At 48.0% G+C, this 19,065-nt stretch overlaps 1 protein-coding gene across 1 annotated transcript in view; it reads left to right on the forward strand.

Annotated features, from left to right (window-relative positions):
* PAPPA (pappalysin 1) overlaps positions 1–19,065 on the forward strand; it is a 234,916-nt gene that overhangs the window by 163,992 nt on the left and 51,859 nt on the right. Inside the window, 5 exon segments of the mRNA XM_033123868.1 lie at positions 2,714–2,827; positions 3,741–3,876; positions 6,117–6,330; positions 14,810–14,978; positions 17,207–17,390. Coding sequence (XP_032979759.1) covers positions 2,714–2,827; positions 3,741–3,876; positions 6,117–6,330; positions 14,810–14,978; positions 17,207–17,390 — 817 coding nt within the window.

Raw genomic sequence — 19,065 nt, forward strand, 5'->3', positions numbered from 1 at the left:
CCCCCCACTCCCGCCCTCCAGAGATGTCCTCCACCACGCTCTGCTGGGGGACAGGCAGCTAAGAACACAAGAGGCCAGAATTCCAAAATGATACATGTCGAATTGCTGGCCTGGATTTCAAATGCCATAGATAGTTTATGCAAAGTCTCGCACTGTTGTAAAATGTAACACAATCCACTGGCAGATCTGCCTGAGCTCGGTCCCAGTTGTTTTTGAGAAAAATAAATAAACTTGAAAACGTCTTCCAGCCCATTAAAGTTACTGTGTTTTGCCCATAGTCTCCTGGGTATTAGGCTTCTAGAGTTTTGAATAACTGAAGCCATCACCTAATTCCTGGCCAATGACATGGTTGATTCTTGGCAACTTTACTCTCCGTGAGAAGTTACCTGCGACATTCAGGAAACTCACACTGTATTCCCAGGACCCACTGATGCCTTGGGGGTGGGGGTGGGGAGGGCAGGGAACTCTGACAATGAGCGAGTTTCAATGCTTTTCAATGTTTTTAAAACAGTGAAGCTCTTTTCTTAAATGAAACATTACAAGGCAGCTCGATATATAAAACAGATGATGCTCAGATGACACTCTGGTTGAAACAGTGGAGCAGAAACTAAGCAGATTTTCCCACATTTTGACCTCTCAGGCTGACACCTCCAAGGAACCGTAGGAATCCATAGGTGACACCTTGACATCCTATAACCCAATGCAACATTCAAATGTGAAAGATAAGCCAAGGTCCAAAGAGGCGAGATAACGAGTCCACAATTGCACATCACATTTTCAGGGACCTCGGACCTGACCCAGGTCTCCTTCATCCAAAGCCAGCTCGCCATTGCAGAACTCTTGAGTTTACCATGTGTGATTCTCCAAAGTTGGTTAAGCGACTTTCTTCCTTTATTTGAGGTTCCAAGAGTAAATTGATGAAGACGTTAACATTACGAAAATTGGACGGAGGGTCTAGGAAACTCCCAGTATTACCTTTGTAACTTTTCTGTAAATAATAATTACTCCAAAACAGAAAGTTTAAAAGAAAAAAAAACAGCACTGATGCTTGCCATTGTACATTACAATGTAGCCATGTGTTTTATCTTGACTTTGATTAGTGAATTTGATGTATAAGTTTTCCACTCCATTTTTAATTCTTTTACTCTCTTCTATAGGAATCCCTGCATATAGCCTTGCTTTGCATGATTTTTATAAATGACATCATAATGTACTTATCCACTTACATCTTGTTCTTTTAAATTCACTCGGTGTTATTATGTTTTTGCAATCTCTCCACGATGACCTCTGTGAACTCACAAGTAGGGCTTCCCTTTTGTTTGGCCAGGACCCGTACTGAACAGGTGTTAAATATTGTTAGTATCATGCCTATATATGAATCTCATTCAGTTTTCTTAATATTCTTTTGTTTCTTGAATCCCGTCATGTGGATATGTCGTATTTTATGCATTCCCTTCCCCAACAGATGAACATAAAACCTATTCCCAATCTTTTGCTATGATAGATGTTGCCGGAATGGATGTGTTTGATCCTTGAGTACCTTGATTCTCTCTAGGTCGTCAGCCTTACTTTTTCAGATAAGTAGACTGAGACCTGCAGATGTAGAATGACAGGCCCACATTCACAGGGAAGTTTTCAGAGAGGGCCACACTAGAACTCAGAGGAAAGTCACTAATTTGGAACGACATGCAAAAGTTCTGACCAATCTCACGAACAACTCAGCTTTTCCTATCTTTTTTCATCATAGTGCTTTTCTATTCCACAGTTTACAGTTATGTTTGCATATGTGATTACTTGATGAATATTTGCACACATTGTCACTCTAAGATCCTCAGCGTATGTCTTACCCTCCACCTTGTCTCAGAATGCTTGGCAATTAGCAGTCACTCAGTAAATATTATTTGTGTAAATGAAGGAACCAATGAATGAAATGACATTTGAATACACAAGAAGCCCCCAAGTTTGAAGAATTCTACTTGTCTATACATGCTTTGTGTTTCTTTTAAAACCGCTTGGTGTATCTATCACTCAGAATGAATTTGTGTGTGTATGCGTTTGTGTATATATGTATGTATGTTTTATTATTATTATTATTATTATTATTATTATTATTATTATATATATGTATATGGAGTGGTGGAGCTGATTTTCTTTGGGGGGAAGCAAATGCTCATACTATCTTATATTTTGCTCTGTCATTAATATAGCTCTGAGCACAATTTACACATTTGTGCTAAAGTGCGCTGTTTGATATTCAAGAGTTTATGAGCTCCAACCCCTCAGCCAGTGTTTTCTGCCACTTTCCCCAAACTCTAATAATACCAGGCAGCTTATCACAACTTAACCATTCTGGGTTTTCGCTTTCCTCTGCGCCTCTGCTTCCGTGCCCTCTACCTGTAATGCCCTTCCCCTTATTCCTACCCTGTTCTTCCATACCCAACTCAAATGTCAACTTCTCTAGGATTGGTCCCCATGACAATTAGTCTGTCACCTCTCCCACCAAAACATCTTATCTGTTATTTCCTTAATAGCAGTGAAGATTTCCTCTTTTACATCAGAAGGTGGCCTCCTGGAATAGACGCTTATCTCTTCATCCCTGTTTCTTCCTGCGGTGCCAAGAACATAATATGTGGATCGTAATCGTTTATCAATTTGAATTTAATTCAACCTCTAAGACCCTCTACAACACGTGTGTTTCTTGATCTCTTCCCAGGTGTGTCGAACCAAGGTGATTGATCTCAGTGAAGGCATTTCGCAGCATGCCTGGTATCCTTGCACCATCAGCTACCCCTACTCCCAGCTGGCTCAGACCACGTTCTGGCTCCGGGTAAGCCAAAGCTTTGAGAGCCTTAGAATCTCTAGCAGTGGTCCCCACGGATGACCCTTTCCCGAGATGATTTGTCTACCCACTGAAGGCATTAATTGTAAGGACAGGGAACAAAACACTTAGCGGCGGGATGCTTTCTGAAATGGAATCCCTTCATTGCTTGTGAAATACCCCCCAGTCATTCTTGTTTTGGCAAAGAGTTTGGATACCTCTGTCTGCCTAGAACGTCCCATTCATTGTTCAAGGCCTTTTAAAATTGTCTTCTCTTCTTTGAAGTCTTCACTGATCCCCACAGAACAAAGTGACTTGTCTTTCCCCTCTAGACCTGTACATGTTTGATTATCTGTTGGATGGCACTCGTCACATGATATTACATAGTAGCTGTCTAGGAGCTCATCTTCCTGACTCAGAATTGTGGATTGTACTGAATTTTGACTCGTACGTCACTGCCCTACTTTGAACTCCATAGTCGGCAGAAATGCAAGGGCCGTGTCTTATTCAGCTTTGTTTTCTTCGGTGCCTAATAATAAGTACCATTTCTGTGTGGTTTTTGTAAGTGCCAGACACTTTACTCCTCTGATCTTCCTGAGCCTCACAGTTACGCTGTGATGTAGCTATTTACTTAATCAACCACTTAGAGGTGAGGGAATGTAGGCCCAGAGCAACACACCACCCGAGCGTCACACAGGAGCGTCTTGGAAGGAGCAGAGCCAACACTGGAAGAGAGTTTCTGACCTCAGAGCCTGTGCTCTTCACGATGAGGTTTCACTGCCTCCCTTTTTCCATCATGGGCCCCTGATGAGTACTCCAATTCCTGAAATAGAAGATTCTCCTTGAAACCCCTGCCCTGGGGTTACTTCCCCACAGTGTGACAGAGGGCATGAGTGACCCTCTTATGTCATGTGTGTTTCAGGCATACTTTTCTCAGCCAATGGTTGCTGCAGCTGTCATTGTCCACCTGGTGACTGATGGGACCTATTATGGGGACCAAAAGCAGGAAACCATCAGTGTCCAGCTGCTCGATACCAAAGATCAGAGCCACGATCTAGGTAAGCATAACCCGTTGGGCCTGACGTGCTCTTGGTACCCGTTTCCACATCTGCCCACGGGCAGCTGTGAGGATGAGCCCTTCCTTCCTCATTCCTCCTTGTTCTCCTGGTGGCGTTCTGATTGTCTTCTGATCAGGATGTATTTATTTAACTAGAGAAGCCTCCCTTCCATAGTTCCCTTCTGCCAGACACGTTTCACCTCAGGCATGCCGTCTGATCCAGAAAAGACCCTGGGAAGGAGACTGAGCAGAGGCCATTTCCTGCTGTGTGTATCAGCACCTGAGAGCCAAAGAGAAGCCCTGAGAGACCCCCGGTTACATGGCAATAGCCAGCGAGAGGGTAGAGTTGCCAGGTTTTCAGAATAGTAGCCCCCTGCTCTTACCCTATAGCCAGAGGTGCCTGTGAATGCCCCCAAAGCGCCAACTGTGTGTCCAGCACAAGCTCCAGACTGTAGGAAGAAGAAATGGTTGGATTCAGGGGTAGGAATGTAGGTGAGGAATCAGCTGCCCTAGCACGGGACACAGAGGGAGGACGAGGGCTGGAGTTGTCACATGTACCACCCACCTCTGCATACCCGCCTGAGCCATGGGACACAGGGAGGAGCCCAGCTGCAGCGCTGTCGCCAAGGTTTGAATCCCATTCCCGCCCCTCACTCACCTCGATAATGCGAGTGATTTTCTCGACCACTCAGTGCCTCACTCGGAGTCTCACATTCGTCTGACTCACATTGGTGACAACGATGCCACTTTACAGGCAGAGTGACATCATTAAATGAGATGTTCCTTGAGCCTGCTGTGATCCGTGCCTGGTACAAGACCTGGCACTCAGGAAGTCCTGTTGTCTGCCCCCACGTTTCTGGTATAGCCTGCTCAGTATACCTCTGGGCAGTCATTCCAGGTGTTTGGAAATCCAGGCTTCAAAGCTATGCCCGCACCATTCCACAGGGAGCCCATTTCAACGACCCCTAGGTAGCAAGCAGGCAAAGGTCAGGCAAGGTCGAGCAGAAGCCAAGGGATCAGGGAGGGCTTTTTGTTTACTTATTTAGTTCGTTTTAAAGGCAAGGGAGGACATATTAATAAGGAAGAGAAAGAAAACCCCTCTGGACTTACCGGGATTCCTGGGAAATTTCCCTAAGTGGGAAGCAAATATTTTCATAGCTGTCCTGGCAGAGAATACCACAGCCAGGCTCTGAGCAGAGGGTTTGCAGTGGAATGGGGCAATATCTGGTTCCAAGGACACTCCTTAGGTCCCACCACTTGATGCCTGAGACTTCCACATGCCCCTGTCCCTCTCCACCGGATCCCTGTCCTCTGTCCTCAGCATCCTGACCTCCCTGGCAGAGGATTTGCAGCTCAAAGAGAGTGGACCACAGAACGGGGGCTGCTGCTGTGGTGGGAGCTTCACTTCCCAACCTAGCAGGCCTGCTGGGACATGGTTAGGATTATGCCATGTTTTAGATGCAGAAACTGAGTGTTAGGGGTTTGCTGGAGTCACATAATAAGGAAGTGGCTAAAGCATGAATTGAACCAAGTTCCACCAACACCAAAGCCAGCGTCTGTTTCGCCCGCTCCATCCTACCCCATCATTCCCTTCCCTCTCTTTCTGGATGGGCCTTTTCTCCCTGCCCCTCTCCCTTCAGTCTTGAAGCCTGGGGACCTGTTCCCTGTTCTAGAAATAACCGAGGGCTTTTTTGAGTGAGACAAACCTGGATTCTACTTGAACTTTATATTGCTGGCTGTTCTGTGTCCTTTTGGAAAGCCAAATTGTGTCTTCTGTCTGCAGAATGGTTGCTCCCAGGTTCCTAGATTAAAAATGAGAGTAGGTACCCCCCCACCCCACCCCTACTCCCAGAACGGCCTGTGGCTGTGAATTATTTCTGGGAAGGCAGCCTGAAAACTAGCAATTCAGACCATCAAGCTCCAGTGCAACGTGGGAGGGAGGTGAGGGCCAGTGATGCTTGGCTGAGGGGTAGCCCTTTGGGGGAGGAGAAGGGCTGTGGGCGCTAGGTGAAGGGAAAGCTTAGGGGGCAGGGAGGCAAGGGGGTTGGAAAGATTTGGAACCAAGAAAAAAAGGCAGACAAAGAAACTTTCAATCAAACTCAAAATCCCCACCGGCCACCCAATGGTGCTTTTGTGCAGTGACATGAAAGGGTCTGGGGGCTTCAGGAAGGGCCCGTTGGGGAGGGCGTGACTGGCCTTGAGTAATGAGCCTGGCCCCCTGGCCCTCTGTCTCCCTGACAGGCCTCCATGTCCTCAGCTGCAGGAACAATCCGCTGGTTATCCCTGTGATCCATGACCTCAGCCAGCCCTTCTACCACAGCCAGGCGGTCCGTGTGAGCTTCAGTTCACCCCTGGTCGCCATCTCGGGGGTGGCCCTCCGCTCCTTCGACAGCTTTGACCCCGTCACCCTGAGCAGCTGCCAGAGAGGGGAGACCTACAGCTCTGCTGAGCAGAGGTAAGTTATCCTGAGTCTGCTCTCCCTGGGCCGTTTTGTAGCCAGTGGAGACGAAGGAATTCTGGACCGGGATAGCCATGCGTGTGGCTGCAAAAAATCTGTGCGTGTCTCCCTTCTCCAGCGTCTGGGCCCTGATCGGCTCCACCTTTGGGCTTGGGAGGCCCACATATCTCTGAATTCCAGGCGTGAGGGAGGGAATCAGGGATGTGTGGTGGAAAGAGGACCCCCTTCACCTGGCTTGCAGTCCCCGAGCTGACAGTGGTTTGCAGGGTGGCCCCGGGATCATGATTTTCCCTGTCTGGTCCCGAACATCCTCATTTGAACAAAGACAGGGTAGGTGGATTAGCTCTCTTCCAGCTCTTAAATACTAGAACATTCTGCTTCCTAAGTAGCACAGACAGAAGGCATCTGAAATTGAGGGGGATGGATGGGGACTAGTATTTGCTTCATCCCATTTCACTGTGTGTTTCACTGATGGGTGAAATCACCACGTCGTCCCCATGCCTACGTCCTGAGATCCCCCCAATGTCCCAGGAACCTGTCTGTCAGTCGCATCACATCACTTCTTCAGTGCTTTTGGCCTGGCTTCTGTTCATATACTCAGTTTGGGGCTAAGAGAGGAAGGTGTTTCCTGGAAAGAATCCGAGCTTTGGCCATACTCTTGTTGGATCTGACTCCGTCCCTTCGTGACTGTGTGTCCGTGAATAAGTCACTTCACTTTTCTGAGTCTCAGTTTTCTATTATGGGAAGCACTGATGATAATAGCTGCCCCATAGCGTGGCCGTGAGGGTTAAATGGGGCGCCGTAAGTGAAGGTGCTCCCGCACACAGGTAGGCACCCTGCAAAGACAACTTATTGATAGAGAACATTTATCTCCGTATGACGGTGGTGCCTTTTAGCACAAAGTTCCACATACAGTTCTCAGAGTTAAGGTGGAAGAAGCCTCAGAGATCACCTAGTACATCCAAAGTATCTAAGCTTCTGTGTTACCCTTTGGAATTCCAGCGCCCTCCACCCTTTCCCCAAAGGGGAGGGACTGGTCCAGAGTCACACAACATCTCTCCTGTGTGTGTTTAGTGAGATCCAGATGAAAAAAGAAAGTTGGGGTCTTGGTGGGCTCCCCCAGAGTGAAGCCCTCTGAAAGGCCATTCAACCCTGCCCCTATACCTGGTAGCAAGGAGAGGAAAAAGGAGTGGGGAGAGGGGACCTCAGCCTTTCCCACGCCCCTGACCACAGAGGATACAAAAGGTGGTTGCAAAACCCACATTGCTTTGCAGCCGCAGTCTCTAGCTTCTGTTGTGCAAAGTCTGTTGCAATCACACAGAGGCCAAAGAGCTCCTTAAATATCACTCATTGTTATATTTCACCCTAAGAGGGCTTTTTCATCCCTGCTTCTCCAGACTATAAAAATAACTTAATTCTCAGAACCCAGAGAAACAATGTGGATGGAAAATGCAAATCCATCGGCCTTTTCCACAATGCTCTCCGTCCTTCCCCAGCCACCAGCACCATCCCCGAGTTCACCGAGGCCGGCACTGACTTCTTTGAATTCTTAATCAACAGTTCCTGTGCCTGAAGTAAACAGTAAAAAGGGTTTAACCTCAGAAACAAATCAATCCATACGTAGTTGTTGAGTTCTTTGACTTCTGGTGGAAGAACAGTGAACTGGGGCAAAGTGTAGCCCTGACTGGTGGTATGATGGTGAACCAGGCACTCCTCACTGGGCCTCAATCTCCCCATCTATGAAATGAGGATGGAGTGGATGTTTTCCCTGGTTCTTTCCAGTTCCTATAGTCTGTGATTCCCAAAGAGGCAGGAGGGGAGAGAGGGAAGAAGACGAGACCAACATTTGTTATTTTATTATCTTATTTCATTATCACATCTGTCCAGCGAGGTATGGACAGACTGAGTGAGTCCATCCACCCAGACAGTCAGAGGCAAAACCTTGCTTTGTGGGCCCCTAAAAGCCACGCTCTGCCCTCGAGAGCCAGGCACATCTCGGGGAGTAGAGACCTTTTCACGGCTACTTCCATCTGAGCATGTAGTCTTGGAACCTAAGTAAAGTTCTGGAAAGGCAGCCCCGCAGCCCCCAGGGCCTTGGCTGGCTCGGCCCTAAGTTTAGGCCCTAAGCTTAGTCCTAAGTTAGGCCCCCAGGACTCAGGCTGCCTGGATGCAGGACCCCTCCTGAATGAGGGCGGGAGGGGGGGGAAAGGAAGGACACCAGCTGCTCCTGGGGAGCTGAAGAGGCCTTTGCCCAAACAGGCAGGACAGTGCAAATGTGCAAATGCACTAAAACAAACAAACCAGGAGGAAAGAAAAGAAAAATTAGCAACAACTGTAAAAAGCCACGGGATGTTTTTCTTCATTCTCAAAAACACCAAGGTAAATAGCATCACTTTTTATAGCCCAGTTTCAGCTGGCTGTCGTAGAACACCCCACTGTGCTCCCAGCTGTTTCCCAGGTAGTGAAAGGTGCTGTTTCTCTCCTTCCCTCCTGCTCCCACCCACACGCCTTTCTCTCCCCATCTAATCTCTTTCTTGCTTTCTCTCCTTGTTCCCTCTCCTCCTTTTCTCCCTCCTCTCCCTCCTCTCTCACCCCTATTTTTCCTCTTCATTTTCTTTCTCTTCTCCTGAGCTTTACATCTAGTGGGTTGCCACAGGAGAAGCATCACTACAGCAAAATCAATTGAGGTAGTGTGTTCTGACCTAGATTCAAGGGTCTCCAGTCCCCATGCAGTACTTGGAATTAATTCAGAGGTCCAAGAAAACAGGATCAGGTTTCAACTGCGAGGTCCGGTTGTGGAATTCTAGCCAAAGCCCAGTTTCACACCGAGACAGGGGAAGGGGGAAAGATGGGGTGGGGGCGCAGCATAGTGATGGTGAATGGAGAATTAAGAGGCTTCTTCAATGAGAAAAGGAACAAGCCTGAGCGGAGGCTCCAGTGTGTGGATCTCATGCACACACGCTGCCTCTATCGATCCTTGGGATTCTAAGCAGAGATTGAGCAATTTATTATAAACTTCAGTGGGTCATGTGTTTAGACAACTAACTTCCTTCCCTCCCTTTCCTCTTCCTTTCTACTTCTCTCCCTCCTGCTCTTCCTTCCTTCCTTCCCTCCTTCTTCCCCTTTTATTTATATTATTTCTGCCTCTATATCAAACGCGTCCCACTTTCTCCATGCCAGCCCATCTAGAGAGAGGCAGTTCTGACGGGGAACTAACTTTTAGGACGCTACCATTAGGAGGGAATCAGTTCTTCGTGTGGCCAGACTAACTCCTCCAGCCAGGGTGAGGATTGAGGGCTGCCTACACGCGGAAGCCAAGATGTCCTAGAGTCTGTGCACTGACAGGAGCCCATGCGTGGCAGATCCTCTTAGGTGATTATATAGGAATTCATACATAAGATTTGGAGGCCAGAACGAAGCTGCTCACAGCCAGAGACCCCGGGCCTCAGATTGCTGTCCGCAGACTCCCCGAACTTCTCCATCCCACAAAGGGACCAGCAGCTCTCAGAATATCTGTTGGGGCGGGGGTCGCTGACCTGGGGGCTGTGCCTGCAAATGGAACAGCTGTGCCTCAGCGTATGTATTTCTTCAACTGGACTGGATACTGCCTGACTCTTCTCCAAAATGTTATCCAGCTCTCACCCCCATCGGCCTCTGTCAGAGTTCCGGCTTTTCTATATCCTTGTCAATACTTGGGATTATCAAAGTCTATTTTTCCCCATTCCAAAGGGCTCTGATATGCTATCCTTCTGTTGTTTTATCCTCACGAAACCACGACCCCTGAGAGCTGGGGGCTCTAAGAGAAGCTCTGGTTCAGCTCTCTCCTTGGAGGACAGGAGACCGACGGTCCAGGCGAGGGAAGTAAGTCAGCCAAAGTCACCCAGTCGTGAGGGACAACACTGCCATTTAAATGCAGTTCTCAGGGCTTCCAGGGCAGAGCTCTTTCCTCTTCCTCAGAGGATTCAACTCTGCCGTCCCACAGGCCAGACTAGGCCACAAACCACATGTGTTCGTGCGGCCCTCACTAATTATCTTCTTTAGTTAGTTGCTAATGATTAAATACCAGGAGAGTGATATTAAACTACACAGAATTCTTCCTCCTCTTAAATACGTCAGGAGATGTGGAAATACCAGACCCTCAGTCCCACTCGGCCACCTGGGACCGGAGTGGAGAAGGGCCGTTGCTGTGGCCAGACACGTACCTCCCACTGGGCACTCGCCGCTCACCTTGGCCTTCACATGGTCTGCCTGGACCCTGCAGGCCGCTGAGCCTGCATCCCGACTCTGCAGAACCTCTCCTTTGTACCACCACATCGCTGGCTTCTAGAATTCTGGGGCGCAAGAGCCTTTTAGGATCTCTTATCTACCCCTAGTCGCTCCACTTCCTGGCAGGAAAATGAGTCCTGTCCTGGTAACTCTTGATCGGTCTCACTTCCCAAGTGACCCCGCAGCTTCTGTGCCAAGAGCACGTCCCCCTTCACTTTCCAGTGTTGAACGTGCTGTGTTTTTTTGCTGTCCTCATCTGGGTAACCCAGAATGGTTTATAAACAACCTGCCTGTTATTATCTCCACTTCCCCATGGCATAATTGCAGCTAAGGAGCCGGCACAGGAGTGAAGCCATGAGTCAAGGGGCAGCGCCAGGAGGGGAGCCCTCATCTACCCTATAACTTCTGGCTTTCTCTGTCCTGGTTTCAGTGCCACCCAGGTATCCTCTGTTACGTGTGATTAGGGCCATTCCAATCATTGGTAGTGGGGGCAGCAGTTAGGGGCTTGACTGTCAGAAAACTTAAGGTTTTACCTCCACGTGGAACCGTGAGTCTGTAAGTAAATAAATTAAAACACAGATAAGAAAAACACAATGTTCCTAAGGATCCGATTCTCTCTGCCTCTGGGGGAGGGGCTGTCTCCCGCTCTGCCCAGAAGTGGGAATTTCATCAATACAGTACTTGAATCCCTTCCCACATCTCTCTGATCAGCCACAGTCCTCCCTTCTGAAAAGCATCTTTTTTCTTTTCTTATTTTTATTGACTATCCATCACTAGTATTAAGTCCCCCCCTTTTTTTTTTTTTATGAAGCCAGAGGCTTTTCTTTGTTTTGTTTTCCTTGTTTTAATTTTTGTTTTTGTGTTTCAGAAATGACAGGGCTGTGTCAGGGAGTTATTTGGGAGGGGCAGTCGGGGTAATGTTTATCATTTGGGGGCTATGTGTTCACATAACCCTTTCTAATTATCTGGAAAGCAAAGGAAGGAGCAGGGACTTAGGGGACAGACAGGCAGACCCACACTTGAATTCTGTCTATACAGCGTGCCTTTGGATAAGCAATTTAAACTCTCCTGTTCTCAGTCTCCGCTTCTTGAAAATGGGGTTAATAATACTACCTCTAGGAGTTACCACAAGGATGCAAATAAGATGATGCAGCTAAAACACAGTAGCCAATGCCTGGCGCATATTACCTCCCTTCCCCTTTTCTTCTGTTTTCAAGCCCGCGAGCCAAGTGCAGACAGATGTGCTGCAAAAGCGGGGGATGCCTTACTCCTCAAAGTGTGTTCTGGAAGATACTAGTTCTAAGAAATGTCCCAAGAGCAAAAGGTGCTCAGAGTTTGGAGAATGATGTGCACCTTAGCCTCTTCTGGAAATCTACAATGCGCTTTTTAGAACATTCAAGGTTCTGAGAAGTCCTGCAATACAGCAAGCTGACTGGTCTCATTAACCTAATGCTACCTTACGCAGGCAAAGTCTATTGAATAGATGAACGAGTGGCGGACACGTCACCCTTTTGATAATCTTGAGAGAGAAGTCATTTTGTTACCTCTACTTCACAAATGAGGAAACTGAGGCTCAGGGTGTCAGACGGTTTTCCAGGGTCGCACAGCTGACCAGTGGCAGAGCCAGGGCTGGAGCCCAGATTTGTGCAGGTGCTGAGCTCTGGTTGCTCTTTCCATTCTAGGAAATTAAGTTTTTCAATTTATCCTTTTCCTGAGAGGAACACGACTGTGCACAGAACTGGGGAGGGCGTTGATTTTACTCTGATGGCCCCGCAGCCCAGAGAAGCCCAGATCCCTTGTCTTTCGAAAGGGCTCCCAGAGTCCCCTGGGTGGCCGTCAGGCATGAGCCCAGGGGTGCAGAGCGAGAGTGACCAATCTGTAAGGCGTACAACAGCAGACCAGCTTCGAAGCTAGTAGCTTACAGAGTAAATCTACTTAAATTGGAACCATGTGGCCCTTTCCCCCGCAGCGCTTACACAATGTGAACAGATGCGTTGTCTGGTGTCAAAGCCCTGGGTTGACTCCACAGTTCCAGTCTCTTCGAGGTCTCCATTTAGTGCAATGCCAAGGCTGTCAGGGAACAGGAAGGAGGGCAGAGAATCCGAGGATCTCAGCAAGTGTCACTTGGTCCCACTAGCCCTGCATTTCAGAGGGGGTTACGTGGGGAGTGGGAAGCCCACAGCAGTGCGGGGTCCGAGACCGAAGTCAAACACTTGTCCTTTTCCCGTGTTTTCAAAAGTGAATTTGGTTGTGATATGTTTTGGAGACTTTTAGCTCCTCCTTTCCCCGCCCTGACCCACCCTCCCCGCTTTATTTCTCACCATACTTCTGAGCAGGGGAAGGAGCATGCGGGTCAGTAGCCATGAGGGTAAAACCCTCAGCAGTGTATCTTGAAACTGGCACCAAAAACGTGATTGGGGATTTCTTACGCTGGTTTGACCATCAGTTAGTTGCTCCCTGTCCCCTAAATAAAAACAGGAAAATGAAAGCTTTGAGGCCCTGAATAGAAATCGAGCTATTTGTGCATACTGTATGCCTGCTAGGTGTTGGATAGACAGAGTCAGAGAGGCAGAAGTGAGAGAAAAATGCCTCCTTAGAAGCTTTCAGTGTTAGGAATCAACATCTGAACCTCTATTAAATGCTTAGGAGCTGTTGCAGGACACCGTGGCCTTGTGTGTCCTACTGGTTAGGAAATCGCTATATGCAAGGCGTTTTTCCTGCCAGTGCAAAGTGTACCAAGATGAAGTGGCATTATCTCTGTCTACCCTCAGGGAAGTTCTAGTTCAGGGGTAGGGAGAGGCTTCCCACAGGACTTCGGAGCCACACATCTGGGTGGGAACTTAAACAAGTAACTTAATCTCACTGGTCCCGATTTTTCCAACTGTAAAATGAATAACACTTAGCTCACAGGGTTGTTGTGAGGATGGAGTGAGCTCATGGATATGAGCAATTAATGTTCCTGAGTGTTGCTGTAACTCTAACATAAGGGGAAAGATCGCTGTGCCGAGCACGAGGATGTCATGTCATATCCGTTTGCATCCTTGAGGATTAGCACAGATTCCGGCGCTGGTGGGCACCCAGGACCTGTGCTTTCAGTGCCTGAAGCAGGACACAATGGCGTTAAGAGAAAGGAGGGCAAAACGCCTGTGTGGGAGCTACCTGGGGACACAGGGACAGCGTCCCGTAGAAATGGACGTGTACCGGGGACTTGAGGAATAGGTAGAATTCAAATTGGCAGGAAGATTGGAGCAGCAGCTGCAGCAAGACGCAAGGCATGATCTCTGTACAGCTTTACTCACAATTCATAAATCACGTTACAGTTTATTAAAGACGTCTACGTTCAACACCTCCGTTGAGTCTGTGGGTTGGCTGAATTTGAGAATACACTGAAGGTCAGAGAGGCGATGTACCTTGCTCAAAGTTACGCAGCTTCTAGGTAGTAGAGCGGAGATTAATTTGTATGGTTAGCTACCATGTATTGAAGGCTTTTGTGTGCCAGGAATTCTGCGCTGTGCTTTCTCTGAACCCCTGCGATGTAATTCTCAGGACGAGCCTCAGAAGTGAGTACTATTATACCATATCAAGAGGCTTTCATTCAAGTTGGTGCCTGGCAGATAAGAAACACAGTGAATACTAACTGTAATCATAATGATCCCCTGCTTCACAGATGGAAAAACTGAGACTCTGCAAGACTTGAAGCATAATAACATATAAAGCTTTCAGGCGGCACAATTTGAACCTTGGGTCTTAACTTGTGCTCTTAATGATAAGCTTTGACCACTGTTTCCAGAATCTTCCTAACCCAAGCCAGCTCCTCTTCCTTCCCTCCTCAGTCTCTTCTTCCCCACCTCTGTCTTGGCCTCCTGAAATTTTGGAGAGGGTGGCCATTAGCCTTTATCTTTCAGCTGGATTGCAGTGGTCCTGCAAGAAAACTCCCTCTTACCCTCCTGTTTTTCCTTTTTTTAAAAAAAAAAAATGAATTTTTATTAAAATATAGCTAGCATACAATATTATATTAGTTTCAGGCGTCCACCATAGTTATTGAACATTCATGGACCTAAAGTGGACCTTAGTCCAGCAACCATCTGACACCCACTGTACCACGCTGTCCCAATATCATTGACTAGATTCCCCATGCTGTACATTACATCCCCAGGACTTCTTTGCTTTGTACCTGGAGAGTTTAGCCTCTTGTTTCTCCCCTCTCCAGCTGTGTGCACCTCGCGTGTGAGGCCACTGACTGCCCAGAGCTGGCTGTGCAGAACGCTTCTCTCAACTGTTCCAGCAGTGACCGCTACCACGGTGCCCAGTGTACCGTGAGCTGCCGGACGGGCTACGTGCTCCAGATACAGCGGGACGACGAGCTGATAAAGAGCCAGGTATGTGCAGGGGCTGCACCGAGAGCCCCTCTCCAGTCTGAAAGGCTGACAGATGTTGAGTGGGTTCTCTGCTGGATCTCAAGCTCTTAAAATAGTGCTGTCACATAGTCGATACGCAATAAATATGTGTTGATTGAATGAATCAGTCATTGATCTGGAGTTTCTAAGATAATGGCTCCTGTGCACAGGGGTGTTTCACACAATGTGTGTCAAAGTCTCAGTGTGGGTTGCAAATCTGGAAGACCCCAGGCTGAGCATTTTGAATGAAACCTTTATAGTCAGAACTCCTCTGAAATTGAATGGGTAGCTTTAGGAAGAGGTAAGCCCTCTGTCACGAGGTGTTCATGCATTCATTCATCACGAAACATCTGTTCACTGGGAACCAGAGGCTATACTAGATGCTAGAGAAAAAAAAAATGTAACTAAGATAGACCTCGTTTCTCCTTTGAAGGAGCTTGGTGACTTGTGGTGGGGACCGGACAATGAATGACTAATGACCTCACAGAGTAATAAGCACTGCAAAGGGAAGTGTAGTGTGTTGTGAAAACACAGGAGGATTCAAGGAAGGTGCCCTGGAAGAAATGACATGAAAACTGAGAACTAGATAGGTGGGCAAAGGCATGTGTGTTAGGGAGAGGGAAGAAAGACAGGCTCTGGCTCAGTGCGTGGAAGCCCACTGGGGAGAAAGAGCATGCCACACAGAGATTTGTCTTTTCCTGAGTTCTCTTAAGCAATGGGGCTAGAGGGGCAAGTAGGATCCTTGGTACAAGGCCCTATTAGCTAGGTCAGGAAGTTTGAGGGTTATCTTTAGGGCAACAGGGAGCTGTTGAAGGAAATGACGTGGTCTGATCAGGGTTGACAAAGGTCCTTCTGGCAGCCCACCTGGGTGTGGCTGGAGTCTGGCAGTAAGACTGGCCGCACGGAGAGCCCTCAGGAAGTCATGAGAAGAGGTCAGGCAGAGGGATGTGTCGCGCATGAAGGGAGTGGCAGCGAGTAGATTTGAGACGTGACAGAATGTTGCTTCAGCCAGATGTTGCTGTGGGGGTCTCAGGTGGCTGTGGGGGCGTGAGGCACGGTGGCACTGAAGCCCTGAGACGTAGGGTGCAGAGCTCTGTCACCAGAGGCAGGGCCCTGCCAGCAGACTACCTTCATTCTGTAAACAAACAGGGCAGGTGCCTTGCTGCTGGCAGCATCTATTTGTTCAGACCTTCTAGAAGCTCTAGAGCGCTTCTCTTAGACCCCTGTTTCCCTGTGTCAGACACGGCAGGTCTGAACTCCTGTGGAAACAATTAGGCTGTTTTGGCAGGGAGGGACCTCTACTGCCTTTGATGTGTGCTCAAAAGGGGGGAAAAATGTCCTTCAGCTTTTAAAATCCCAGATCAACATTTAGCATCCCTAATCCCCTGGGATTTGGCGGCTGCCTCCTTGAATGGCAGCCCCCAGGGCTGCTGCTGATGGCCCCTTCCTGGCACTGTAGTCTGACCTCACCCTTTCACGCCTGCAGCCCTGTTATCTTCTAGTTTGCTTCAAATCCCTGCTGACCCTATGACGTTTCCCAGCCTGTTCCTCCTTCACATCTACGTCTCTCAACTATGGACCCATCACATTTCAGAGTAGGAAGTGGCTCCTAGAACAATCCTTGGATTCAGTGCCAATGACAGAACTCAAATAAGGAACGAGGCTTGCCCGTGGTCTCATAGCACAGAGGACAAGCATCAGGTGTCCGAGATCCCAGGACGATGCCCACGCCCTGCCAGATACTACATAGGTTCCCTGTAACCTCCTCCAGAGCCAAGAAAGACACAAAGATCGCCAGCCCGGGCCCCACCTTTGTGTCATGTTTCAGAGGCTCTTTGAAAGAAGGCATGCCCCAGAGGTCTCTGAGTGTCAAGAGTCTCACCAATACAATGGAAATAATGACTGGAGAGTACAGAGAGTTAAGAACATAGCCTTTGGGTTCAGTGGCCACCGATCTTCTTTCCAGCTGTGTAACTTGGAAATAATCACTTATTGTCTCTGAGCCTCAGTTTCTGCATCGCAATCTGGGAACTGAAATGCCTAATTCATACAGTTGTTGAGGTCATTAAAAGTGAGCTAATGTTAAACACTAAGCGTTGGTCTCCTGGTGCCCAGACAAGACCCTGAGATGTAGCCTCCGGGAGAAGGGTGTTTCCCCATACCTGGGATGCAGTCTGCCACCACTCACTGTGCACACCTCTGCCTTCCAGACGGGACCCAGCGTCACAGTGACCTGCACTGAGGGCAAGTGGAACAAGCAGGTGGCATGCGAGCCTGTGGACTGTGGCGTCCCGGATCAGCATCACGTCTATGCTGCCTCCTTCTCCTGCCTCGAGGGCACCACCTTTGGCAGCAAATGTTCCTTCCAGTGTCGTCACCCAGCGCAGTTGAAAGGTACAGAGGGCCCTTTGGCTTGGTTTGCCGCTCCACTTCCTCTGGGGAACTCAGAGGCTGCTTTCAGGCTCTTCTCCTGGGCCTCCCACACCCAGTGTTACATGGATTTAACTGCGCTCCTGATTTCTTTCCACCAACTGTCCTTACGAAAACTTCCTTGCTGGGCAGCTAAAGAAACAGTAGAGTGTGGATAAGTGTGGCAATGGAATCCCCTCCAAGTTCTTGCAAATTTTGCAAAAAGGAAAAGAGAGAGAGAAAGGAAGAAAGGGAGGGAGGACCGTAGGGAGGGAGAGAGGGAGGAAAAGAAAATTTAAAAAGAATAACACTTGGATCATGTGACTAGTTCACTGGATTAGGGCCCCGTAAGCCTAAGAGGTATTATTATTTTCCCATTTTCACAGAGGAGGAAATCGTCCAAGGACACCTCATTAGTAGTGGGATTCACATTGGAGCCCAGGTCTTGCCTTTCTCCAAAGCCAACGGCTACTTTTACAGAAAGGCTAGCTTGAGAAAGAGGAGCGGGTGTGGTTAGGTAGCATTTACTAGCATCTCTTGGGCTAGGCACTAGGAGTGGAGAGCCTGAGTAAGACATCGTCTGTAATGCTAAAGAAGGGACCACATTTTGGAAAGGAGTGAGAGGCTGGCCTGGGTGTCCTAGAATGTCAGGACTAGAAGGGCTCTTAACAGCTCATCAGGAATCACTGATTATTGGAAAGAGGGTGAAAATGAGGTCCAGTAAGAGGAAGGAAGGAATTTGTACAAAATCACAAAGCAAGTTTAACAACATTATCTGAATAAAGGCTCTTGGGTTCTGACTGATTATTGGATCTGGCAATATACCCAATTCTCAGAGGTGCCAGGAACCTCTCCCTTTGCGTGGTATATCAGAGGAAATATCACCCCTTTATTAGATACCAAAAATGATATCTCACTGAAGCACAGATGCTATTTGGAGGTCTATCATTGTGCACAGTGTGCAAGAGTGGACTTCTTTGGGGTGTGGGGGCTTTGGAGGGAAGTCTGTAAGTTCACTTAAACTTAGATGTAATATTATGTATTCATGAATCTCAGGGTTTTTGATGATCAGAGAGGGTCAACAGTTTCCCCAGAGTTTCAAGGGGATCTGTAACTTCAAAAGATGGGTGAACTGAACCCCTGGAAGGCAGTTGGCTGTGTCAAATTCCTTTTAACGTTGCTCTCAGGAAACCCAGGATCTGCACATAGTGAGACTCAATAATGTATTTAGTACCTGTATTGTATTGACTAGATGGCTGGATGAATTGATGACAGTAACACCATAAGAAATGTTTATTTTAAGAAATGAATGAAAGACATCAATCTCACTACACTGCCCCAAAAGACAAGCAGGGAGCACTTTGAGGATGCATCCCGTAGGTCCCCTCATTTTTTACCCAAGACAATCTGAATTTAAAAAAAAACAAAGCAAAAAACTGTAGACAGTTCATTTGAGCTACTATATAAATATTTGACATGAGCAAGGTGAAGAGACCCATGGAAATTACAAACCGTCCGTCTTCCAGGCTATCAGAGCCCTTCGCTTGGCCCCATTGGCCCAGATGTGGGGTGTATTAGTAAGTCCAGACCAAGGAATGACACTGCTCTCAGTCAGAGGCTGTTGGGAAAAGGAGGTGTATGTAAATTCGCGTTGATCATT

This window comes from Rhinolophus ferrumequinum, chromosome 12, assembly GCF_004115265.2.
Source record: "Rhinolophus ferrumequinum isolate MPI-CBG mRhiFer1 chromosome 12, mRhiFer1_v1.p, whole genome shotgun sequence".
In the NCBI taxonomy this organism is placed as follows: Eukaryota; Metazoa; Chordata; class Mammalia; order Chiroptera; family Rhinolophidae; genus Rhinolophus; species Rhinolophus ferrumequinum.